At 46.5% G+C, this 23179-nt stretch overlaps 9 protein-coding genes across 9 annotated transcripts; 3 read left to right on the top strand and 6 right to left on the bottom strand.

Annotated features, from left to right (window-relative positions):
• Window positions 1-263: 263 nt before the first annotated feature.
• Window positions 264-2260, bottom strand: nap1 (histone chaperone NAP1). The gene is made up of 4 exons (XM_024826566.1): window positions 1967-2260; window positions 1182-1913; window positions 795-1135; window positions 264-652 (listed from the first exon to the last, which is right to left on the bottom strand). Exons 2-4 carry the CDS (start codon window positions 1852-1854, stop codon window positions 602-604), a joined length of 1065 nt encoding a protein of 354 aa, XP_024685345.1. The 5' UTR covers window positions 1855-1913; window positions 1967-2260; the 3' UTR covers window positions 264-601.
• An 855-nt stretch (window positions 2261-3115) lies between these two features.
• P174DRAFT_384237 (putative P-type ATPase) lies at window positions 3116-8764 on the top strand. Its single transcript, XM_024823196.1, has 21 exons — window positions 3116-3418; window positions 3474-3513; window positions 3575-4108; window positions 4160-4501; window positions 4557-4691; window positions 4748-4814; window positions 4875-5006; window positions 5067-5416; window positions 5466-5611; window positions 5665-5772; window positions 5825-6143; window positions 6224-6377; window positions 6448-6780; window positions 6827-6909; window positions 6960-7094; window positions 7166-7398; window positions 7454-7577; window positions 7625-7670; window positions 7728-7878; window positions 7934-8082; window positions 8133-8764. Exons 1-21 carry the CDS (start codon window positions 3318-3320, stop codon window positions 8417-8419), a joined length of 3969 nt encoding a protein of 1322 aa, XP_024685344.1. The 5' UTR covers window positions 3116-3317; the 3' UTR covers window positions 8420-8764.
• Window positions 8609-8833, bottom strand: P174DRAFT_365877 (uncharacterized protein; the record flags this gene model as incomplete). The annotated part of the gene is made up of 2 exons (XM_024822083.1): window positions 8609-8674; window positions 8744-8833. 2 exons carry the CDS (start codon window positions 8831-8833, stop codon window positions 8609-8611), a joined length of 156 nt encoding a protein of 51 aa, XP_024685343.1.
• A 656-nt stretch (window positions 8834-9489) lies between these two features.
• Window positions 9490-11597, top strand: P174DRAFT_457508 (CDC2/CDK family serine/threonine-protein kinase; the record flags this gene model as incomplete). Its single annotated transcript, XM_024829556.1, has 8 exons — window positions 9490-9599; window positions 9657-9738; window positions 9794-9890; window positions 9941-10093; window positions 10239-10452; window positions 10505-10699; window positions 10786-11009; window positions 11053-11597. The coding sequence occupies 8 exons, from the start codon at window positions 9490-9492 to the stop codon at window positions 11595-11597; spliced, it is 1620 nt and encodes a 539-aa protein (XP_024685342.1).
• Window positions 11598-11928: 331 nt separating this feature from the next.
• On the bottom strand, window positions 11929-14349 carry P174DRAFT_438550 (D-3-phosphoglycerate dehydrogenase). Its single transcript, XM_024826565.1, has 7 exons — window positions 13693-14349; window positions 13324-13631; window positions 12684-13273; window positions 12582-12624; window positions 12468-12526; window positions 12330-12411; window positions 11929-12270 (listed from the first exon to the last, which is right to left on the bottom strand). Exons 1-7 carry the CDS (start codon window positions 13998-14000, stop codon window positions 12242-12244), a joined length of 1419 nt encoding a protein of 472 aa, XP_024685341.1. The 5' UTR covers window positions 14001-14349; the 3' UTR covers window positions 11929-12241.
• A 169-nt stretch (window positions 14350-14518) lies between these two features.
• P174DRAFT_384226 (serine--tRNA ligase SES1) lies at window positions 14519-16660 on the bottom strand. The gene is made up of 7 exons (XM_024823195.1): window positions 16386-16660; window positions 16251-16321; window positions 15971-16132; window positions 15494-15915; window positions 15354-15444; window positions 14929-15297; window positions 14519-14872 (listed from the first exon to the last, which is right to left on the bottom strand). Exons 1-7 carry the CDS (start codon window positions 16516-16518, stop codon window positions 14696-14698), a joined length of 1425 nt encoding a protein of 474 aa, XP_024685340.1. The 5' UTR covers window positions 16519-16660; the 3' UTR covers window positions 14519-14695.
• A 426-nt stretch (window positions 16661-17086) lies between these two features.
• rhbA (Rheb family small GTPase rhbA) lies at window positions 17087-18360 on the bottom strand. Its single transcript, XM_024826564.1, has 4 exons — window positions 18177-18360; window positions 17939-18078; window positions 17759-17887; window positions 17087-17700 (listed from the first exon to the last, which is right to left on the bottom strand). Exons 1-4 carry the CDS (start codon window positions 18229-18231, stop codon window positions 17461-17463), a joined length of 564 nt encoding a protein of 187 aa, XP_024685339.1. The 5' UTR covers window positions 18232-18360; the 3' UTR covers window positions 17087-17460.
• A 568-nt stretch (window positions 18361-18928) lies between these two features.
• Window positions 18929-21340, bottom strand: P174DRAFT_363858 (WAPL family protein; the record flags this gene model as incomplete). The annotated part of the gene is made up of 1 exon (XM_024821952.1): window positions 18929-21340. One exon carries the CDS (start codon window positions 21338-21340, stop codon window positions 18929-18931), a length of 2412 nt encoding a protein of 803 aa, XP_024685338.1.
• Window positions 21341-22101: 761 nt separating this feature from the next.
• Window positions 22102-23038, top strand: P174DRAFT_365643 (uracil phosphoribosyltransferase; the record flags this gene model as incomplete). The annotated part of the gene is made up of 4 exons (XM_024822069.1): window positions 22102-22247; window positions 22345-22703; window positions 22763-22934; window positions 22987-23038. The coding sequence occupies 4 exons, from the start codon at window positions 22102-22104 to the stop codon at window positions 23036-23038; spliced, it is 729 nt and encodes a 242-aa protein (XP_024685337.1).
• Between the last annotated feature and the right edge of the window lie 141 nt (window positions 23039-23179).

Genomic DNA, 23179 nt, shown 5'->3' with positions numbered 1-23179 from the left:
TTTCATAACTTACTTTTCACACATCTTCCACAATCTGCAATCAAATCTAACCATTATTAAAACGAAGGATTGATGTCTAAAGAACAGTGGTCAAACAAGAGTGGTGTTGTGTTGAAGGTCTCTGGATTTGATTTCAACCAACGAGTTAGTATTAAACTGTAGGTACTAATCGCAAAGATCTCTATACTGCTTCCTGTCTGAATTTTCTACCATTTGCTATGAACGTCTGCTCTCACAACTGACAATTGCTTGATAATCATTAAACATGGTTGAATATCGTACTCCTCGCGCCGCAAAATATTTTAGAGGACAAACAGGGGAAGAAAGGGAGGGAAACAGCATCGAAAAGTTGGATGTAAGAACAAAAGTAAAAGGAGAACATTAAATACGGGGAGTATAAAGCCCTTGCCGTATGAATGGCGCATGTATCAGACACCTGGACCTTGACGATGAATACGGTTAGATAGAAAGACTAGACGTAGGTGCAACTTGGAAGCGAGAATCCCAGTCACAGCGGTGCGAAGCGAGAAGTGAATGCTAGGACCAAGATAGGTTGCAACATGGCCCATATATTTAGTCCCCTAAATGACTTCGGCCATGCTCAGCTTTGTTTACACTCTGCTGCTTCCTTCTTTGGCTTAGAGGTGCCATCCTATTCGCATGTCAGTGACCACTTCAGAAAGGTTATATTGAGGAAAGGATAAGTGAAGATTGAGGCGACGCTGTCATCGTTGTGAAGAACGGTGTAAAGGCAAAAATATAATTGGAGGCATAAAGAGAGAGAAAAACCTTACCTCTTCCTCGGATTCATCGTCAACATCGCGATCAGATCTTCGGTCATCATCGTCGTCCTCATCCTCCTCGTCGTCTTCATCGTCTTCATCGTCAAACTCGTCGGCATCCATGTCGTCACCCAACTCCTCGAACTGGAGAGCCTCGCCGGTAAACCAATCGATTGCGCGCGGGATAAGCTTCTCTTTGATGTCCTCGCCAAGCTGATAGTCAAGTTCGAGGCGTTCTTCGATGTCGGTGGCGATGGTGTCATCATCGTCAGTCGGTGGTTGTGGGGGAGAGAAGAAATTGAAGAAGGACTCGGTAGGCACGGTGACCTTGACGACTCGGGTTTGTTTGGTGTCTAGAGCACGTTAGCTTTCCGACCGAACAAATCCAGATCAACGTACTCTTGTTGCGTTGCTTTTTACTTTCCACGCGAACAGTAAGATCCTTGTCAGCCTTCCAGTCGATCTTGCAGCCCTCCGCATGATCATAGATGAAATCACCACCGTAGCCACTCTCTTCCTTGTAGTAGTAAGTTTTTGAGATAGTCTTGTTGGTGAAAAACTCGTTTTCCGCGAATTCAAATATGAGTCGGAAACCGGGGCGATCAAGATATTCCATGCGAACATCGGTGAGATGTTTGAGAGCCTCCTCATCCCGATCAGTGATCATTTCTGCAAGCGAAATTTGGTTCTTCATGGCGGAAAGCCAGAATTCAGGGATTCCAGATGTTGTGATGTCTTTCTCCTCATCCTGCTTGCGCTCATCTTCGGCCTTGACATCTACCTCTTCTTCTTCTTCTTCTTCTTCATCCTCCTCCTTGCCGGCCTCGACTTCGTCGTCGGTCGGTTCTGCAGCCCCATTGACAATCGTGGCACGTCTCTGATAGAGGGGTGTAAATTTGGCAAAGTACTTCTTTTCAAGCTCGAGGACTTCCTCCTGAAACTGAGCCTCGAGCTTGGCATGCTCCTTCTGAATACCTTTCAAACCAGCAACACGGCGACGGACCGGGGCAGGGAGAGACTCGATGTAGCCTGATGAGCGCCCGACAAGCGATCCAAGTTTACCTTGAATCATGGACACAAGCCCGGGATTCCTTGCAAAAAGAGAAGCAGCCGTAGCGTGATCGAGTGATTCTGACATATATGTTAGAATCATGCTATCGCTTTATACGGAACGAAAAATTTACCTTCTTTGATGCTTGCAACACCGGGTTGTTGAGCATGAGAAGAGATAGGTGCATTGTTAGCGGGTGTGTTTTGCGGCGTCCTGACGTTCGACAAAAGTTAGCAGGTAGAGACAGGAGGCCAAAGAGATGGTCGACGAAGCATGATGTATGAGAATCAGAGATCAACGAAGACGGCATGACTTACGGTGCGACCGGAAAGTCCGCCTTCTTGTTCCTAATAGGCTCAGACATTGCGAAAGGTTGTCAGATTAGGGAAAACAGCGTTGATTGAGGGGTTGTTGCGGAAGAGGTTTGGCAAGGGTTGAGGAAGAATTTGATACGCTTCGCTTTTGGGAGGTCTGGAATAAACTGGCTTGGTGGGATTGTTAGCGCCCTTGGGCCGAGGGGCTTGGCGGGACCAGTAGGTAGTGTTGAGAACCTCGCATCTGTAAAGGTAGTCGGCTCCCAACAATAATAAGTATACAAGTCATTGTCACTATTGCTTACTATGTTGCTTATTCTTTGACTGAGCGCCATGTCTGCCTGATTCGATAGTCTCATTTGATACTTATGGACGGAAAGATGTGTGTGGATGCAAGTTTTGACGCTGTTTAACTTCTGTACCTAGTACTAAATGGAAACAGGTCGATACGCAGTCCATACATGCATGGTCCTAAAGGTACACTGAAAACAGAGGAAGAGCTTTGTTTCTGCGAACCATAGGAGACATCGCTCACTGCACACTAAGATACTATAGGAGAGATAGATGCAACAATGATCAAATCCACATTGTTTATTAGCATTAACACTTAAGGTAGATACCTTAGAGCCCAGGTATTTTGACCGTTAGGGTCATTCTTGGAATATTTATATCCTCCAATATTAATGACAGGCAATAACAACTATAGATTAAATATATACATGAACTGATTATACCTCCCATATAGGGTGTTAATCTTGTATATACCTCTCTACAAAACTACATTACTTATAGCGCGAGAGATACTATTCATAAGGTAGGATGGATCATCATTGTAGTTCAGTGGGGAGCTAATAGCTAACCAAATTAACGAAATCAGAATTACCAGATACAGAATAAGTGATAACAGTCACGTGCCGATAGAGGACGATAGGCACCTCCAGACATTATCTTCGGAAAGCAGATTCCCACGTTACTTGGCTCACGGAAAAGAGTACTTACTTAGTGGCATTTATAAAAAACTAGTGTCTCTTGCTGGACTGAGCGTTCGTCTTATCTATCTTATTCAGAAATACCCAGCGCCCCCAACCCGGTTACGTCCGTTCAAAATTGATGTCGAACTTGAGAGTTGGCTGAGAGCATAATTCATTGAGGGAAGCACTCGCCAGCACAATGCACCTCGGTGAAGATGAATCCGCTCGGTCAGTGCCCGAGACCTCATCAGTTGAGGGTGCGCCTGGAGCTAGTCATCGGCGTGACTCCATGAGGAGCAGGTATATTGACGATACTTCAACGTGTCTCTGCTGCATGCCGCTAACACATCATCAGCTATAGTATTGTGTCGGATGTCGAGATGGCTCGGACCGAGGTACATCAATTAAGCCTAACTCTGCGTCACTCTGAAGTATGTATTAACCGTGACTTGACAGGTCTTTGACGGGCCGATATCAGAAAGTATCCCTTCAAGCGTTGTCTCATTTGCCCATCGCCGCGGCCGGAAGGACTCGACCGTCAGCTTTACTTATTTTCAAGAAGAAGATGGGTTCATTGAGTGGCCTCGCGAAGAAGTAATCGACGCTGAAAGCGAATCTGATGAATTGTCGATGGGTGAGGCTAGCGAGGCAGAGGAGTCCATTATATCTTCTCGCAGGTCCAAACGCCTGTCTTACTCCAGACCCTCAGCAGAGGACCCTCTCCTTCCGCGGCGCCCATCATCGGCTTTCTGTACTGGAGAGCGCACAATTGACAGCAGGCTCACCCAGAAAGTTTATATCGTGTCGGAAGACTTGACTATTGTCATGGCCGGATTTTCAACGAGCTCCACGGGCTTGGTGCTATATTCTTTGCTATGCATTTTTACGTTGGGCTTTGCATATATTCTTCTACGTTGGTTGCCAAGATGGAGAGTCCGACTAATAGGAAAGCCGACGCCCCTTCGATTATGTCAATGGGTCGCAGTGGAGGTGGGTTTTCCCCGTTTATCACGGTATAAGATCTCCGCTGAATATGTGCAGGACCAATGGAATCAATTCAGCATATGTGAAGTGTTAAGCATACCTTACGGACGTGTGCTCTCCACTGTGTTTGCAGATTCCGAAAGTTGTACACAGGACGAAGAGAACGATTCAACTGTCTCATACCTGAGATATATTGATTACCGTTGTCTTCGCTTCTTCTACCACCCTGTCGAGGACAAATTTAGCTTGATCAGTGGCTGGAAAGATCCACTGTGGACGAATATCAAACGAATGCGAATCGGGTTGGACGCAGATGATCACGATAGCCGTGCGCAAATTTTCGGAGCGAATGTCATTGATATACAGCAGAAGTCCGTTTTTCAACTTTTGATCGATGAAGTAAGAGCCATGCTTTTGAATACGTATCATCAAGTCCAGAGTCTCACAAAACAAGGCGTTTCACCCGTTCTACATGTTCCAAATTGCGAGTCTTGTCCTATGGTCGCTGGATGAATACTATTACTATGCCGTTTGCATTTTCCTCATTTCGGTATTCAGTATCTGCGCAACCATTCTTGAAACACAAACGGTATGTGGTGTTCGTCTTTTCAATTCGGATTACTCAAGTAGCTGAGCTTGTGGCAGACGATGAAAAGGTTGAGGGAAATCTCACTTTTTGAGTGCGATACCCGCGTGCTTAGGAATGGCTTCTGTAAGTATTAATCCTTCTGCATCAGGGGCTGGAACGCAAAGTTAATTTTTGGACTGCCAGGGAGGACTGTCCCTTCTCGAGAATTGGTCCCCGGTGATGTCTTTGAATTCTCAGATCCGTCTTTGAATCAAGTTCCCTGCGACTGCATCTTGCTATCTGGAGATTGTATCGTGAATGAGAGTATGCTGACAGGTCCGTGAAACAACTACCCCTGTAATTCTGTTGTGTGACTCGAGACTGACTTTAGATAAGGAGAGTCTGTTCCTGTATCAAAAATCCCGTTGACAGACGACGCGTTGAAGTACCTTAACCTTAGTACTCCATCTGTCCACCCGAATGTTGCCAAGCACTTCCTTTTTAGTGGAACAAAGGTCATTCGTGCACGGCGGCCGCATAGCGTCGATGACGGTGAAGCCATTGCGTTAGCAGTGGCTGTGAGAACTGGTTTTTCAACAACCAAAGGTGCCTTAGTCCGTTCAATGCTTTTTCCCAAACCTTCAGGATTCAAGTTCTACAAAGATTCATTTCGTTACATTACAGTGATGGGTGTAATTGCTACTTTTGGTTTCATAGCATCATTTGTCAATTTTGTCCGCTTAGGTGTAAGTCTGGCACAAGAAATGATACAAGAGTTAAGCTTACATTGCGCAGCTTTCCTGGCATTTAATCATTGTTAGGGCACTTGATCTAATCACGATCGTTGTGCCGCCGGCATTACCAGCTACTCTGACAATCGGCACCAATCTAGCTCTTTCACGACTCAAGGGTCACAAGATATTTTGTATCAGCCCGCAAAGGTTTGAAACCGTTCTCTATCCGCTGTGATATTTATTCACTAAGAAACCTGCAGGGTCAACGTTGCAGGCAAGCTTGATATAGTCTGTTTCGATAAGACTGGGACTCTCACAGAGGACGGTCTGGATGTGCTCGGTGTGCGAACTGTGACTCAGGACTTGAGGTCTGCACCACTTGATATATCTTATAGATGTGTGCTCACTAGGACAATACAGATTCACCGATCTAAAACCTGATTTGGCTTCTCTGGCCTCCACATCTTCATATTGCGTGGGAGCTTCTGTCGGTCCTCAACAACACAAAAATATTGTCCACGCTATGGCAACATGCCACTCTCTCAGAGTAGTGGATGGCGAGCTAATGGGAGATCCTCTCGATGTGAAGATGTTCCAATTCACTGGCTGGTCCTATCAGGAGAACGGAAGCGAATCTATAGAACCCCATGGTCCTAAGTACGAAACAATTATGCCACCCATTGCGAGGCCGCCTAATCAGATAACCGACTTCAGTGGTCAAATAGGGGCCAGTCAAACTGTAAGCGTGCTTCCTCTATGGGAAAATCCTATTAGGACGCACAGCAGATCACTGATTCAAACAACGACACGCTTTTTTAGGTACCGATAGAACTCGGAGTTCTCAGGAATTTTGAGTTTGTCTCGGAACTGCGCCGTGCGAGTGTCGTCGTAAGACAATTTGGAGATGGCGGAGCAAGCTTTTTCGTCAAAGGCGCACCAGAAAGTCTGAAGACCATTTGCCTCCCTGACAGTTGTGAGTCAACCATCATTACCACCATATTGAGTGTTTATAGCGCGCCTAATGAACTGACAACGTTGGACAGTGCCACACGATTTCGATGAATTGTTGAGCTACTACACACACAAGGGTTACCGTGTCATTGCGTGCGCTGCGAGATACGAACCAAAACTCAGCTGGATGAGAGCCCAGAAGTTGACTCGAGAACTCGTTGAACGCGACCTCGAATTCATCGGATTCATTATATTTGAAAATAAATTAAAGTCCAGCACTACTGGGACAATAGCAGAGCTCAGTAATGCAGGCATACGAAATGTCATGTGCACGGGCGATAATATACTTACGGCAGTCAGCGTGGCCCGAGAGTGTGGCTTGATTCGAGCGGATGAACAGTGTTTCATACCAAGATTTGCGGAAGGTAAGTCTACCGCGGTCACTTTGTAGCAAATCGTTGACCAGAGTAGGTCATCGTCACGATATTGGAGCATCTCTGGTCTGGGAATGTGTTGATGATCCGGCGCTGAAGCTTGACCCGAGCACTCTATTGGTATTGACTTTGCCTGCCCTTGAATTGATCTTACGGCTGATGGAATTTAGCCCTCGTTGATTCCGACAAATGTGGATCTGTCCGTGCCCGCAATCGCGTGCAACATTAATAAGTATACACTTGCAATCAGTGGAGATGTCTTCAGATGGGTTGTGGATTTTGGCAGCGATGTTGTTTTGAAAAGGGTGAGCATTCGAGCGAGATTCGCAGTCTTCTCTGGTTCACTGTTTCCCCTTTCCCTCTAACACTGCCGCAGATGCTTGTTCGAGGAAACGTATTCGCCAGAATGTCGCCTGATGAGAAGCATGAACTTGTCGAAAGACTCCAGTCCTTGGATTATTGTTGTGGATTCTGCGGGGACGGAGCTAATGACTGTGGTGCATTGAAAGCCGCAGATGTCGGTATATCCCTCTCTGATGCCGAAGCATCCGTTGCGGCGCCTTTTACCAGTCGTCAATTTGATATATCCTGCGTTCCACAACTGATCAAGTCAGTGCCTACCCATCTCTCATTTGAAGTACATCTTTTGCTAAGCCAGCAACAGGGAAGGCCGCGCTGCTTTGGTTACCAGCTTCTGTTGCTTCAAGTACATGAGTTTGTACTCCGCAATTCAATTCTCGAGTGTCAGCTTTCTATACACGTCAGCATCGAACCTTGGCGATTTTCAGGTGAGTATAGTAAACACTTCTCAGGGTAGTCTCGCTAACAGTTCCAGTTTCTGTTCATTGACCTGGCACTCATTTTGCCGATTGCAATATTTAGTAAGCATTCTAAACCAGCTTCAATACCATGTTGATTCCAAAGCTAACGGTTTGAAGTGGGCTGGACTGGCCCATATCCTGTGCTGTCCCGCAAGCGACCAACTGCAAATCTTGTGTCACGGAAAGTGTTAACTCCCCTGCTTGGTCAGATATCCATATGCATCCTTACTCAATTCGTGGCGTTCAAGACTGTCCAATCGCAACCATGGTATGTTAGCATGCACATGAATCTCCACCAGAAGCCTGATTTTAACCATTCACAGGTTTCAGCCTCCAAGAATAGACTTGGACAATAGCAATATAGAGAACTCGGAAAATACAGCTCTGTTTTTGATCTCAATCTTCCAATATATATTTACGAGCATTGTTCTGAGCGTGGGACCACCATTTCGGATGCCAATGAGGGCGAACAGTGAGTGTTACATCCTTGAGTGTTCGGATTAAAACTGACTAAGTCGATAGAACCCCTGATCGTCACAATTGTCGTTGACACAATCGTGTCAAGCTACATGCTCTTCGATCCACCGGAGTGGATTATCGAAACTATGCAGCTGACATTCGTATCCAGGGGTTTCGCGCTTTGGCTTTTTGCGCTCGCTATCAGCACATTTCTACTTTCGTTGGTCACCGAACGCAAGTTCTTCCCCATACTCTCCCGGGCAATTGGTCATTTGAGAACACGGCTACGTCCGGGAAACCGTAAGCAGCGCCGTCAATATAAAGTGCTGCTTGATGAAATGCAAACATGAGCCTTGGTTGTGGATACATACATAGCATTGGATATCAACGGTAATGCTATGGAGCGATTTGACCGCACTGTGTGTGAAGATTTTCAACCTCGCCGCTCGTTCCCGCTCGATAAATGGTAATCTTGAAAAATTGGGCTGTACATGGCGAATTGAGACGGGCATAGTGTTGATTCTCATATGTAACGGTCATCAATGGTCCCAAGGATGCTTCCAACCCAACAAAGCGGGGCCATCCTTCTTCGCACGATACATGAGCTGAGAGGTCATGGAACCATTAAGTCAGCATGCTCCTTAATATAGAAATAAGAGTGGGAAAGCTCGTACAAAGAACCACATGCTGGCACCTAAGGCAGTTGCTGTGAAGCGATAAAGCGGCCGTGCCGGATGAATGTGGATAGGATGGTTCGCAGCCATCTTGGTGCTAGCAAGCTCAATTAGAATATTTATGAAAAGTCAAGGCTCGAGAATATACTTGCTCAAACAGACACGTCCAGAAGCTTCTTTCAAGACTTGTGAAGGCAATATAAGTGCCAAGACATGAGAACTATTTCAGAGATGGTCGCCAAAAGGCAAGTCCAAGTCAAGGGTCACGGGAGCTCCACGTGACCTCAACCACTGATTTAAGCAAAGGCGGAAATCACTCTACTTACCATGCGCTTGAGGCTTACGGAGTATATAGCATTGGTTTCCTAAGCGATAGTATGGTACACGCATATTATTGTGGGGCTAATGGTAAATCCTTATATATGAAGTTCCGAAAGATTTACTAATATGCATCAAAACATTAAAATCATTAAAGATCGACTGTTGAGTTAATACATACCTTAACTTTCACAGCTGCAACCCCCTTATCTTTTTAATCAGTCGAACTATAGTATGATACTTCCCTACATCATATGACTGGCTCTTCGGTCCCTAGGTTTCCCGAGGTACTCTTCTCATTCCCTCCAAACAATATCCCGATGGCTCACAGTGTTAGTGGTTCATCATTTGGAGCACGGACGTTCGGCCTTGTGTAATCTCTGTCGCGCAGGTTATTCTTCACTTGAAGAGCCAGATTCTTCATGAAAATGGCTATCGCATCTCTGGAAAGGGATGACCATGGCAATCCGAGATTCCGAGGTTGTACCAGCATCCGCGATTTTGAGTTCTTGGGCAAGCTGGGAGAAGGTACCTTTGGGTCAGTATCGTAATGCATGATTTTTAATACTCTTGTCAAAGTACTGATTGCTAAAAGGGAGGTTTACAAGGCACGTTCGAAGAAAGATGGGTCTATAGTTGCACTAAAGAAGATTCTCATGCACAATGAGAAGGATGGTGTCAGGTCATTCGATCATGGACAACATTACCAGAAGCTGATAGAATCTATACCAGTTTCCTATCACGGCCCTTCGTGAAATTAAACTGCTGAAGATGTTATCGCACCGCAACATCCTACAATTAAAGGAGATGGCTGTGGAACGAAGCAAAGGTTTGCCGTTGATTTCCCCAAGAAAGGGAGAGAAAACTAACTTAGTACAGGGGATGGACGTAAAAAACCAAGCATGTACATGGTGACTCCTTATATGGAGCATGATCTTTCGGGGCTGTTGGAGAACCCGGCAGTGAACTTCACTGAACCTCAAATAAAATGCTATATGCTTCAGCTTCTTGAAGGACTTAAATACCTGCACGGTGTATTCCTTCCCCATTTACCATATGATTGGAGACGGTTCTAATTTATGGGTTACAGAACCGCATCCTACATCGCGACATGAAAGGTCTGCCAAAATGCTTTTAAGACGCAGAGAAAGGCAATTCTTGTGCTGACCCGTTATAGCTGCCAACTTGTTGATAAGCAATAACGGCGTACTTCAGATTGCGGATTTCGGCTTAGCTCGGCCATATGATGAGCCTCCGCCTCAGCCCGGAAAGGGTGGAGGGGAAGCTAAAAGAGACTATACCACATTAGTTGTTACACGGTGGTACCGGCCCCCGGAACTCCTCCTTCAACTTCGACGTTATACAACGGCTATCGATATGTGGGGTGTTGGGTAAATCTTCTGTTCTCTTGCTCCCGCCTTTTGTTCTTCCTAACCATTGTAGGTGCGTTTTCGGCGAAATGTTCAAGGGGAAACCGATTCTGGCTGGAAGCAGCGATCTCAACCAAGCCCAGCTGATATTCAATCTTGTTGGAACACCAACTGAAGAAAACATGCCCGGTTGGGGTTCTCTACCTGGCTGCGAGGGCGTGAAAAGCTTTGGGTATAAACCAGGCAGTCTACGTGAGGTATTCAAAGAGTAAGGCCTTGGCTTTCTATTGACTCAAGAACCCAACAGGACTTGTCCTGAATGTTAAATGAAAAGCCATCTGATTCAGGTCACAGTCAAAGTCCTATGGCCATATCCCTGCTTGAGGAGCTTCTCAAGCTTGACTGGCGGAAAAGAATCAATGCTATTGATGCAATAAACCATCCCTATTTTTCCAGCCCGCCATTCCCTGCCCGACCTGGGGAGCTCCCTAGTTTTGAGGACTCACATGAATTTGATAGGAGACGTTTCCGTGGACAACGAGGCGCCATTCCCCCGGCACCTGCAGGGGGCTCTGTGGGTATGGGTCCAAACAGTGGCTGGGCAACTAATTCCGGGCCCAGACCAACGACAGACAACAGAAATAGCCGTATTCCCGGTGCTGCACGCGTTGCCCGGCTCCCTGCACACGTGGTTCAAAATCATCCTACAAAGCGCCCTTTTGAAAGCCGGAATGCTGTATCGCATGGGTCTTCAAACGCGGGGGAGTCGTTTCCAGGCTTCTCGGGTTCAAAAGATGGCGGCTTGCCTCCTAAACCTCCTGCGTCTGCTCGTCAATCATGGACCATGGGTCATTCAAATAGGGCGACACGTGAGAGAGGTCAACGCAATCATTTTGGAGGATGGCCTGATGGGAAACTGGATTCGTACATCCCGACTTACAGTGACGCTAGTGAACATTCTCGAGAAAGGAAAGGCAATAGCCCGAGTTCCATTGTTGATCGGCGTGATCTGGAACTTGAACAATCTAATGAGGGGCATAAACAGGGTCATCCTTGGGACCGATATTCTTCAAGAAGACGAAGCCGGAGTCCTGACTCTCGAGCGGCTCGAACAGAGGATCGAGCATTGTACCGACGATGATAAGCTCGTCCTTGTGAGAAACTGATGCAGAAAGGCTTTGCCAATTGAACCCTGTGACGCTCTTGGTACCGAATGATTCAACGTTTATTATACGTCTCCTGCTGTCTATGACTTACTAAAACCCAGGCAGCCGCGGCTCGAACTGGTGGGTCTCAGTTCTAAGTTTTTGCCTTACCAGTACCGGCAAGGAGTGCATTTGTCGCTTCATGGAAGCTATGGTATGTACCTTCTTCGCATATCTGAGGAGAGCCAGAACGTACAAATACAACTGCAGGAGGTGAGTAATGCATTGAGTTTGTATTGATTAATACTGACGAAGTTTAAAGTGTTCAAATCCGGAACAAGATTTGACTTGTTCGCGCCAGCGTACGTGGGAAGTTGGGATGGAATCCATGATCACGTTTAGGGCAGGTCGACTGTAGACGAGATGCCAACAAAGGAATTCAAACTAGACTATGTTCGTTGATTCCAGTGATGTTCAAAAATCTCCCCTTTTTGCCTTCTCTATCTCCTTCTCTATTTACTGTTTTGTCCTCTTGAGCACACAAGACTGGCACTGTCCAACCATGAAATGGATCCTCCTCAATACTCCTCAATACACATGGTCCGGACTTGGAGTCCTGCAGGATTCCCGAAGTTGGGTGAATATTTTCTGAGCTGTGCAAGAGCCTAGTACAATATTCTGGTCATGATTCGGGCTAGATTAAACAGAGGTGTCAGCCACGTATCCCTTAAATCCTCAAACGGTCACACATACAGGACAAGCTTTCTAGTCTTTCATACAATTCCTTGATGGTGGCATTGTCGACGTTACTGATATCAGCCATAAGATAGGCCACCTGCACAAATTTAGCATTGCAATTTTTAAGGTGCCGATTGAGGTATCGTGACATACATCGCCTCTGCTATCAGTCATTTGTTTATCAACATTATGGTCCCCGAGAATCTCATTCACTATATCAAACATTAGAACGTCAAATACCTCAGAAAACAGTTGATCGAGCCAAACCTTTGCGCAGAACTCCAGGGACGTTGTGATGAATGTAGATGACCTAAACGAGAATTCAGCGGCTGCGAACCATGTTGTAACTGAGATTTCACTTCAACCTACCCGGGCATGGTTGGGTTCCTCCATTGTAAGTGAACGAAGAGTGACTTCAGGGAGGTTGACGGCTCCAAGAGTTGTTCCTTCATTGACGTATCGCACTAAAGCTTGTCCTACCTCGACGCCTATGGCACTCTGCGCTTCTTCGGTGCTACCTCCAATGTGTGGGGTCAATATCACGTTCTTGAGACCACGGAGATCCGAGGCCCAAGTGTTAAGATCATCATTGAAATAGTCACCATTGCCGGCAGGCTCATTCGGGTAAACATCGAGGGCAGCTCCCGCAATCTTACCAGAACGCATTGCGTGGATGAGGGCGGGAATATCCACAACACTTCCTCGGGAAGCATTGATCAAATAAGCCCCAGGCTTCATTTGCTCGAATTGTTGTGAGCTTATCATGTCCTTCGTCTCTGGTAGTTCAGGGACATGGCACGTAACAAAGTCAGACTTGGACAAAAGGGCTTCCAGCGTCGGCACTTGCTGGGCAGTACCCAGTGCCATCAAATTCAAGACGTCGTAGAAGATGACCGACATGCCCATTGCCTCGGCCAAAACAGACAATTGCGCGCCGATATGACCATAGCCGATGATTCCTACCAAGAGAATAAGTCTCGACTCCACACTTCAAACAGGACAGGCGTACCCAAAGTCTTCCCACGGATTTCCCAGCATTTAGCGCTTACTTTATTCCAAGTACCGCCATGCATCTCCATGGAGCGGTCACCTAGCTGACGGGCGAGGGCAATAATCTCAGCTATGACCAATTCGGCCACACTTCGAGAGTTGCTGAAGGGAGAATTGAACACTGCAATGCCATGCTCGGCCGCGTATTGAAGGTCGACCTGGTTAGTCCCAATACAGAAACACCCAATGACGATTAGATTGCGAGCTTCCTTGAGGACGCGGGATGTGAGCTTTGTCTTCGAGCGGATACCAATCACATGCACATCACTGGTTCAAAGAGGTAGACAGTCAGCTCGGAGAAAGTCACAAAAGGTTCGGCCAAACGAACCGTATCTTCTCTATTAATTGATCCTCCGGCAGAGAGGATTTGAGGAACTCGACTTGATAGCCTTGTCCCGTAAGAATATCGCGGCCAGTTTGGTTTACGTTCTCCAAGAGCAAAACCTTGATGTCCTCTGTAGCGAAAGGTTTTAAATGCTTTGCATTGGGTAAAGGAATCGTGCGGCCTGCAAATGCAGACCCTCCGTGACTCGAGGGTCCAGACTGGAAGGATGCCGTTGGGGATGTGGAAAGGTTCGTATTCTGAGAGACGTTGAGATCTCGGCGTGTATTTATGTCTCGAGCAGATGTCGCCATTTTGACAATAACCGAGCGGAATCAATGAAAAAGCAAGCAATATAGTGAAGATAGAGGATGGAGCAATTAAAGCTAGAAGGGGAAGATTCACAGTGAATTCAATGTTTGAAAAATATTAGGACCGATATAATAACAGGCTCGCCGGAATCGGACACCGATTGTAAATCACGACATCTCGCCGATCTGAGTCATTGAGCTCGGCGGGGCTCTCGTTCTTACCCCTCCTATCGGAGACATGTGGGAGGCTCTAGAAGCTCCACTTCGGCTTGCCTAAGATAACAGGAACACCACTTTCTCAGTAGACCGATAACAAGGGATGCAGCTCAGCGGGGGTTGAAATTGAAAAAAGTTCAGTGGGCGCTGAGAACCATGATGCAGATATGTAGGAAGCCTTCTTTATCGGTATATTTAAGTTTAATAGTCGACAACACCCATTTCCGATAGCGCCGAGCTGCAAGCCCTAACTAGAATGCAAATATGCAGGATACTCTATGGCACCGCCAAGTCATTTTATCGTCCATATATTGAATAGTAATGTATTTAAGATAAGTACCAGATGACACGGTAATTCTTGGGGTTACAAGGGGGAGTATTCTTTTCATATTTCCGATGGATGACTATCTGACCTCAGGGAGTAATCACACATCAGCAGAGTTGGATTCCAGGGGAAGAAGGGACCACTAAATCACGCCCATTCAGACCCGAAGGTCCTGTAGCTTCTTGGTAGCTTCCCCGGTGCCAGCTGCAGTTTTAATGTCCTGTCTGCTTTTGGATTTATGGGATGTCGTGTCTTTAGGAAGATCCTTGGTGTACGGTAAGAATTCGGGAGCGCCGGGGATATATTTTCTCAGAGCCTCGGGCACATTGAATCCCTATAATTCATTAGCGAATCAATGCCATATGAGACAGCCCGTTTTTCGACACATACGTCATCGGTTTGATAGTTCTCAAGGATGCAACAAAGCGTCCGCTCTGTAGCACATAGCGTAGCATTGAGCGCGTGGACATAGGATTTCTTGACATCAGTGGCTTTCTTTGTGCCATAGCGTATTTCCAGAGCTCGCGCCTGGTAGTCGGTGCAGTTGGAACAAGAAACTAATTCCTTGTATTCACCCTGGAACGGGAACCAGGCCTCGAGGTCGTATTTCTTCGACGCGGCATTGTTCAAGGCGCCTGAAACGATAGCGACGACCTGGTAAGGAAGACCAAGCGACTGATAAAACTCTTCTGACGTGGCCATCATCTCTTCAAAAACTTGCCATGAGTTTTCAGGCTTGGTAAGAACGAATTGTTCAACCTAGGGATGCATGAGCAAGCAAGCAGACGAACGATGACAGGGTTATCAGAAGTTACCTTCTCAAATTGATGGACGCGGAAGATACCCCAGGCATCTTTTCCATGAGCACCGGCCTCCTTTCGGTAGCATGTACTGTACCCGGCATATCTTTATCATACTTAGCAATGAACACAGTGTCAAACGCTGAGTTGCTCACTTGATTGGAAGATCTTTGTCCTGGAGCCATTCTCCGTCGTGCAGGGCAGACAGCGGTTGTTCAGAGGTGGCTATGAGATACTTGTCGGTAGACTTGTCATCGCTCTCAGTCACCTTGTACAGCTCTTCATCAAACTGCTCGAGTTGCGCGGTCTTCGCCATCAACTCTTTGAGCATGAATTGAGGCGGCTGGTTCGGTTTGTACCCTTTCCGCCAAAGAAATTCAAGACCATAGTTGATAAGAGCCAGGTTTAGGAACAGACCGTAGCCTGTCAAACAATATCCACGGTGGCCAACAATTTTCACACCACGCTCCGAATCGTACCCATCAAGGCGGGTGAGGACTTCGTGATGAGAAAGACAATTGCGCTTCTCTACCACCACGTTTTCCGGGGCCCACGTTCTGACCACCACATTGTCATCCTTTAAGTATATGAGTTTCCGATACTAGTATCAAGATCTTGAAAGAGTAACCCACCTCATTATTGCTCACAGGCACTGACTCATGAACATAGTTCCCAATTGTCCGAATCTTACGATCTCTCCTGCTTTCCAGTTCAGAGGCATGCTCTTCAGCCTCCTTTTTCCGTTTTTCCAGAGCGGCCTTCTGTTTCATCAAGTCACCCGCATCCTCTTTATTCTACCCCGCTCTAAGCGTTAGAAACGAATAATTGACAGAAGAGAATTAAGCAAAGCATGGAGTAGGTTTGAGGGGAAATATAGACAGTAAGGTTGCCTCAAACCACTTAGCAACAGACCTTCTTTCGCTTTCCGATTTCTTTTTGGAGCGCATTGAGCTCTGATCCTATTTGCATGACTTCGTAACGCGCTGCTATGCGTCAGGACAAATTCGTTCTACCATTGGGCAGTGCTGCCTGGGGAAATATGTATACCTCGACGAGCCTCCTCATAGAGAGTAATCACTTCATCGACCACATTTTCTGGTGCAAATCGCTTCCGCTGGCTCTCCTTGATCTTATTCGGATTCCCACCGCGATCGGAGACAAAATCGGCAATATCAAGCATCTTAAGTCTATAATAGGAGGGATAACAAGAAGGAATCCACCAGAAGAACTTAATGAAAGAAGATATTCAAGAGACAGATGGAGGACAAATATGGGAAGGCTTTGACACAGTCGAACCCGGTGTCATCTAATTAGGTTTGGAGGGGTCGAGAATAATTGAGGGGATCGTTTCGCTTGGGGTATTGCGTAGTCATCCGTGCATAAGGTGGAGAAGTCAATACTAAATAAGGTAAGATACTAGGGATAATTATGTAATTAGAACCTTGAGTACATAAGAGTATCATGTACTGTATTTACCTACTTTATCAGGCTGCTACTTAGGGATGTTCAGGTGCCTTAACGTTGATTACTGCTACTCTAGGTAGTTAACTTTCTATGTCAGGTTCCTATGGGCCGGAAGGCACAAGCCAGGAGCCGTCCCCTGTGGTAATTTTTAAACTCTTGTGGCTGCCACCAGCTGTTCCCCCAGCTGGGAATCTGGGTGTCTGCAAAGCCCCTAGGTATCTATATATGAGAGCTGAAGCTGTATGTTATGTTCGCTAGTGGCATGAACCGCTCGTTGGATTACAACCCGTATACTGTAGAAAGAAAGGGCCACTGTATCTCCTAGACCAGAATGCACTTCCTGCGTGAGCTCATTCTGGAAACGCTCCACTGTGCAGCTCATTCAGCCTTTACAAAGCAAGATGCTGGGTCTGGTCTAAAACCTCATCTCGAATCCCAGTTGTCCGTCATCATACTTCCTTCTCTCCAGCAGTGTCCGACCCTCAGTCTTCCCAACCCCCCTTGTACAACACTGAGATTATAGAACAGATAGGCCATAGAACTGGCAGGACATCGGGACCGGGGATGATTCACAACCTCAATATTTCATTACATTTCCGCTCATTGAGGCGCAGACCCGTATGAAGATTGGACAGGAATGCAGGAACCTCAAGTAGCGCTACATTAGCATGCACTTGCTGCCGCCTGCTGGTTGGGACGGGTTTTGGGACTTCTCAATCTCGCCGATCATCAAATCAAACGCTTTCGTGACGTTGTAGTCGAGACGAGCACTAGCCTCAGTGAACGCACAATGAAACTCTTCGCCCAATTGCCTACCCTCGTCCAGCGAAACTTGACGCTGTTCCGATTTGAGATCGCTCTTGTTTCCAACAATCACGAGAGGAACGTGATCCGCTCCCTGCTCTTCGATTAGCACAGGAAAATAAAGCCATGCTGGCAACCTGCCGAATGCTTACAAGATGATTCAGAATTTTGTCGCGTATAACCCTCACCATGTCAAACGACTGGCGGGACGCTACAGAATAAACAATGATATACCCGTGTATTCCGATGAAGTGCTTAGAATTAAGTATGCTGTATTCATCCTGGGATAGAGTCGTTAGCCTAATTGAAGTCGCTCATGCCTGTATGCTCACTTGACCAGCTGTATCAACGATCTCTGTGGCGAAATCCTGACCGTTGTACTTGATGATGCGACTGAACGTATTCTCAATGGTAGGATAATAGCTCTCGACAAAATGATGTTCAACGAATCGGACCGTAAGAGACGATTTGCCTGCGTGATCAATTAGATCGGGAAACACAATCAAAATGAAAAGATCTCTGAGCAGGGCGACAGGCAAGTAGGTGGCATGCTCGTATACGGAATCGTACCAACGGACCGACTACCAACAATGGCAATCTTCCTCTGTTTCGGCGCAGCAGGCATATTATTTCCCTGCGTTTCGTGGTTTTCTTGACCTCCCCTCCGTCGCTTTGATTGGAATCACCCGGAAGTAAGAGCAAGGGAAAATGCCCCAACCTTGCGAAGTTGAGTCTAGTGATCACGCCGACTAGCCAGACTGGAGGAAATAAGCACCGTGTCCCAATGACATAAACTGTCTGAGAGAAAGTGTAGTGATTAAATTACAATAATCGAAACACCGATTAGTCTGCTGTTTTCTCGGGGTCTACCTAGTTATATAAGGTGCATGTTCCCAAGTGGCAAATCACCTTCAAAGCATCCTCAACTACGTAGATGCATACCAAGGTCGCTCAGAAACCGCGGAACATACAAACATATCAAACGACATCCGATCACCGATCACCGATCAAACCTACATCACCTTGAAGCCCCGTTTGCGGCGTCCTTTGCCTTCATCATTACATGATCTGTGCTGGCAGGGAAATGATGTTTACATCAGCATAATATCCGCGCTCTAATGGGTGACATACAGATGGGAATCCAAAAAGGTCTGGCTATTTCCATGCCATTGTGCCTATCCACAACTTACAAAGGCGTGCTTTCACGCAGCTGAATCTGCTGTATGATATGTTCTAATCTCGCCACAAGTCCGGAGTTTTGGCTTTTTCGTGACTCGGACGGATCCAAATCCGAATCAATTTTCCGATAGTATTTCAAAAACTCACCTGCGGTTGATAAAACTACGGTCAGTCCCTTGTTGTCGAGCGACCTCCTCACCTGGGAGATTGCCTCGTCGCTGAGACAAAGCGTGAGCAGCAGGATAGACAGATATCCGACAGTAACGTTGCGATGAACTGTAGGAGCTGTATGTGCCTATGGACATTGTTATCAGAAGAACAAATTTGAAAGCGACATGCTCTTTGCTTCTTTTCCCTACCTCACTGACCGAATTCACCCTTTCGTAAAATCGTTCCAAAAGCGATTGGATTAAGGGTGTCGAATCGAGAGTCAGGCGCAGGAAAAGACCCCTCGCTGACTCACTTTTCTCTGTCATATTGATAAGGACCCCCAAGACTAAGACTAACGTGTTCAAGGAGTTGTCCTCCCCTGTAGAACTATCGTCGGATGCGTCGCGAATCTCTGACATGACGATGTTGACCAATCCCTTCACCAGCTCTGGTGTTGCATATTCGTTACAGAGATTCGGGTCGTTATTGGTGAGGTTCAAAATTGCTCGAATATAGTACATGCGAAGTTGCCTACCCTGGTTGCACTGGCTCATATTGAGAATCTCATGAAGCCGAGAAAGTGAACTCAGAGACGGGTAGTTTTGATCGTGGTCTGCTGCGCTTACGATCGCGTAAGACTCCAGTATCGAGAAAATCAAAGCCAGTGTCCTGAACCTTTCCCGCGATACAGGAAATTTGATAGTCTTGCCTCTTTCTGGGATTAACAATTTGACAAGGTGGTCTGACAGAGTCGCTGGAATGGGTTCAATGCTGCCGCCCTTATTGTTCAAACTTACTAGGCAAGACTGGATGCTACTAAGAGCCACGAATTGAGGCGATATTTTGAAAGCCGGCTCGTCTCCACTGATGGTTGAAGATAAACGAGGTAAAATGTGCTTGATGGACATTTGTACCGATCTTGATAACTCAGCAGTTGGTAGTTGCGACAGAGACAAAAGATCACGTTCCACGGGCAGTAGCACAGGAGATAGAACCAGCACATTTGACAAGTGGCTGATTAACGAGATGTGAGATAACTTGTCGCATGAATTGATCAATCCGCATGCGCAAAGGGCGAACGATGCAGATACCACATCAAGGCGACCATCTATGCATCCAACGAGTCGTTCGTGGAAGCCATGTTCGAGAAAGCGTCGGACAAACTGACGGTCCAGTAGCTTTTCACATAGCTGGACAAAACTACTGCATCTACCAGATGTGGTATTGTATGCATCCTCAATGTCTTCGAATATCAATTCAATCGCGCTTCGAAAGCGGGAGTTGTCTCCAGCTTGCCTAAGCTCGTGAATCCCACGAACAGGACCGCTGTCGCTTGTTTCTCCGTCACCAAGATGCGACGAATGACTGGAGAGAATCTCGGGTCCGTATTCTCGGTGCCCTTGAACAAAGCTGCCCGCTGTTGAAGCCGGGATTTCGGAAGGACGACGACTCTCAATGATAGACGTGTCATCCAAGAAAGACCGCTGTCGCGCGTAAGTGACCCTACAGCCTCCCACTCTGGATGAGACTGGGCCAGATGTTTCAGCAGTCCCCTTGTTCGCGCTTTCAGTCACCAGCTTAACAGGTTGAGGACTCGGTTTTGGCTGAGAGTTTAATACAGACTCTCTACGAGGGCTGTGGTGGGGAAGCGGGTCGACTTCGCTGTCGTTGTTGGCTCTGGATGCTCGCACCGCATCTTCCAATGTCGGCTCCAGGGGACCAAGTGAATCCACTAATCGCCTTCGCGCAGTTATTTGTGTTCTGGTCTCTGCCTTCGAATTAGATTGGAATTGCGAGCTTGAAGTAGCAAACTCTGTGGCGATTGAGAGTGTTTTGCTCTTAGATATCGTCTGCTCCTTACGGATTGACTGCAAATAAGGCACTGCGGTAGATACTTCGTTTCTCCCAGAACTACCGTAAGATGTCGCTTGCTGAAGATCATGGCCACCAATTTGTAGCTTGAGTTCACTCTGATCGACAAAGCCCTTTCCGTCTGTGTAACTCATGTCTGCGACTGCGCTCAAATCTCTCTTGTCTCTTGGCGCCATCCGAGAAACAGAATTATGCAGCCGATGCGAGACATCTTGGTCCCGACCTTGTGTTTTCTGAGAGACGTCAAGCTTCCTGCGTTTGTTTTGAGCAGAACGGTGTTTTTTCCCACTCTGGCCTTGGAAGCGACACAGCATCTTATCAACCGGCTCAAGAACAGGGGGTTCATCCTTAGATGGGAAATGCTCGTGTTTTTGTCCTGGAGACTGCTTCTCTGATGCTTCGGTCGTGGGGCTTGAAGATTTTGGAGGTTTATTACACTCAATTTGAACTTTCGGCGTCGCATGATTACCCTTTCTATGTCTGGCTGTGGCGGATCTGACAAGGTCGGTACGCCGTTCAGTGTCTTCTTTCATGTTGAATGAGAGAAGAGCCCGGAGAGTATGCTGGATAGGAAGGTGGGGAGGACGGGTATGCCATAAGGTGCCCGTCAAAAGGTAAGTATTCTATACTTACAGTTGAGTGATGAAGGTGCAATAATCAGATACCTTATCACAACCTACGTAAGGTTGGCAATCTAGTACGGTAAGGTAGCTTACCTTACAGTTTCCTTAAGGTATTATTGCCTGGGCAGGTACCTGTAGTTAGGTATTTGTCGAGTGGCAAAATTATTAAGGTAACACAGTAATATGAGGTCTTTGTAGGCATAGTTAAGTATAAGCTGACGGTATTAATATTATTATTTGTATTATAATACTTGCGAATTCTATTGCTGGTGCCTTCTAAGTAGTAGGTATGAATAGAGGGAGATTCACGACTGAAATGGAAATAACAGAACTGGGGTTGATCTACCTACCTACCAAGCCGAAGGTAAGGTACCTGTAGATTGGAGTGTAACTTAGGGTATGTGTAAGGTACCTTGTAGTACTGATATATAAGGTAGTACTAAGCTTTCACTTTCCCCATCTTTCTTAGTACCATTTACACAGTGCTCCGCCTTTGCTGCTGCAAAACACTATTAGCACCTCTCTGGAGAGGTACTCGTAAGACAATCTGTTTTGTACTTCATCATTATTCTATTTGACGAGTCGTCAAGTCACTCGAGTTCTCCCCTATTTGTCTGTACACTATCCAGTTGTCTAACTATCTCGAGGACAGAACCATGACAAGCATTGGAATGAATGCTGCGCCTTCGCCTGCACAAGGTGTTGGCCCGATTTATAGGCCTGAAGGCGAGAAGCCTACAGCAACAGTGTCCAAAGACATATCTTATGAGAATGTCCATGTGCTGCCACAAACTCCGCAACTAATTGCGCTTCTGACGTAAGAGGAATACTCAATACAGACGCTGTGCCCTAACTGATATTGATGAGCATTAAACTCGATCATATGGAGAAGCGTATCTTCTGACCAATTGCAGTATGATTAGGGATAAAAATACAAGCCGTGCCGATTTTATCTTTTACTCCAACAGAATTATCCGACTTTTGGTGGAAGAGGGATTGAATCATCTACCAGTCGTCGAGCGATCCGTTACAACTCCTGTGGGCCGTGAATACCTCGGGGTCAGATTTGAAGGAAAGATATGCGGAGTCTCAATAATGAGGGCCGGAGAAGCAATGGAACAGGGTCTTAGGGATTGTTGTCGGTCGGTGCGAATTGGGAAAATTTTGATTCAGAGAGACGAAGAAACCTGCAAGCCGAAACTCTTCTACGAAAAGCTCCCCCTTGATATCGCCAACCGTTGGGTGCTACTCCTTGATCCGATGTTTGCAACTGGTGCGTCATGTCCTGTATTTCCGATATGATTGAAAGCTACCCATGTTGACGACTTGTAGGAGGCTCTGCAACGCTTGCTGTCGAAATCCTGAAGGCGAAGGGTGTGCCCGAAGATCGAATACTATTTCTCAACCTCATTGCAAGTCCCTCTGGGGTCGCAGATTTCGCAGAACGCTTTCCAAAACTTAGAGTAGTAACAGCGTTCATTGATCAGGGCTTGAACGAAAAGAAGTCGGTTGAATTCTCTCCCAATGGATAGAACACTAACTTATCGATGCGACAGGTATATCATCCCAGGTTTAGGTGATTTTGGTGATCGGTATTATACCATGTAGCCATGTGGCTTAGCCGGAATCGGGTGTCTCGGCATGTAGCGGCATAGCTCTTACATAGAGTTGCAGTTTGCAGATGTGCTTTGAAAATTCATAGTGGTCTCGACTGCTCGGCCGATTAAAGCAATTGTTGAATCTCGACTA

This window comes from Aspergillus novofumigatus (genome assembly GCF_002847465.1).
Source record: "Aspergillus novofumigatus IBT 16806 chromosome Unknown P174scaffold_2, whole genome shotgun sequence".
NCBI classification, from domain to species: domain Eukaryota; kingdom Fungi; phylum Ascomycota; class Eurotiomycetes; order Eurotiales; family Aspergillaceae; genus Aspergillus; species Aspergillus novofumigatus.
The sequence above is the reverse complement of the archived record's forward strand: the minus strand, read 5'-3'. Positions and strand labels throughout refer to the sequence as shown.

Coding starts and splice junctions, on each gene's coding strand:
- P174DRAFT_438550 (XM_024826565.1), bottom strand. CDS start 14,000: ATGGCGACATCTGCTCGAGACATAAATACACGCCGAGATCTCAACGTC. Junction 13,632..13,692: donor CAATTAATAGAGAAGATACG/GTTCGTTTGGCC, acceptor TCTTTGAACCAG/TGATGTGCATGTGATTGGTA. Junction 12,271..12,329: donor AAGACTAGAAAGCTTGTCCT/GTATGTGTGACC, acceptor TGTTTAATCTAG/CCCGAATCATGACCAGAATA.
- rhbA (XM_024826564.1), bottom strand. CDS start 18,231: ATGCCTGCTGCGCCGAAACAGAGGAAGATTGCCATTGTTGGTAGTCGG. Junction 18,079..18,176: donor TGTTGGTAGTCGGTCCGTTG/GTACGATTCCGT, acceptor TTGATCACGCAG/GCAAATCGTCTCTTACGGTC. Junction 17,701..17,758: donor ACAAAATTCTGAATCATCTT/GTAAGCATTCGG, acceptor ATCGAAGAGCAG/GGAGCGGATCACGTTCCTCT.
- nap1 (XM_024826566.1), bottom strand. CDS start 1,854: ATGATTCAAGGTAAACTTGGATCGCTTGTCGGGCGCTCATCAGGCTAC. Junction 1,136..1,181: donor TAAAAAGCAACGCAACAAGA/GTACGTTGATCT, acceptor AACGTGCTCTAG/ACACCAAACAAACCCGAGTC. Junction 653..794: donor ACGATGAATCCGAGGAAGAG/GTAAGGTTTTTC, acceptor ACATGCGAATAG/GATGGCACCTCTAAGCCAAA.
- P174DRAFT_384237 (XM_024823196.1), top strand. CDS start 3,318: ATGCACCTCGGTGAAGATGAATCCGCTCGGTCAGTGCCCGAGACCTCA. Junction 4,692..4,747: donor CCATTCTTGAAACACAAACG/GTATGTGGTGTT, acceptor AGCTTGTGGCAG/ACGATGAAAAGGTTGAGGGA. Junction 7,399..7,453: donor TGCGTTCCACAACTGATCAA/GTCAGTGCCTAC, acceptor AGCCAGCAACAG/GGAAGGCCGCGCTGCTTTGG.
- P174DRAFT_384226 (XM_024823195.1), bottom strand. CDS start 16,518: ATGCTTGATATTGCCGATTTTGTCTCCGATCGCGGTGGGAATCCGAAT. Junction 15,916..15,970: donor TGCCTGTGAGCAATAATGAG/GTGGGTTACTCT, acceptor ATATACTTAAAG/GATGACAATGTGGTGGTCAG. Junction 15,298..15,353: donor GCGTCCATCAATTTGAGAAG/GTAACTTCTGAT, acceptor ATGCATCCCTAG/GTTGAACAATTCGTTCTTAC.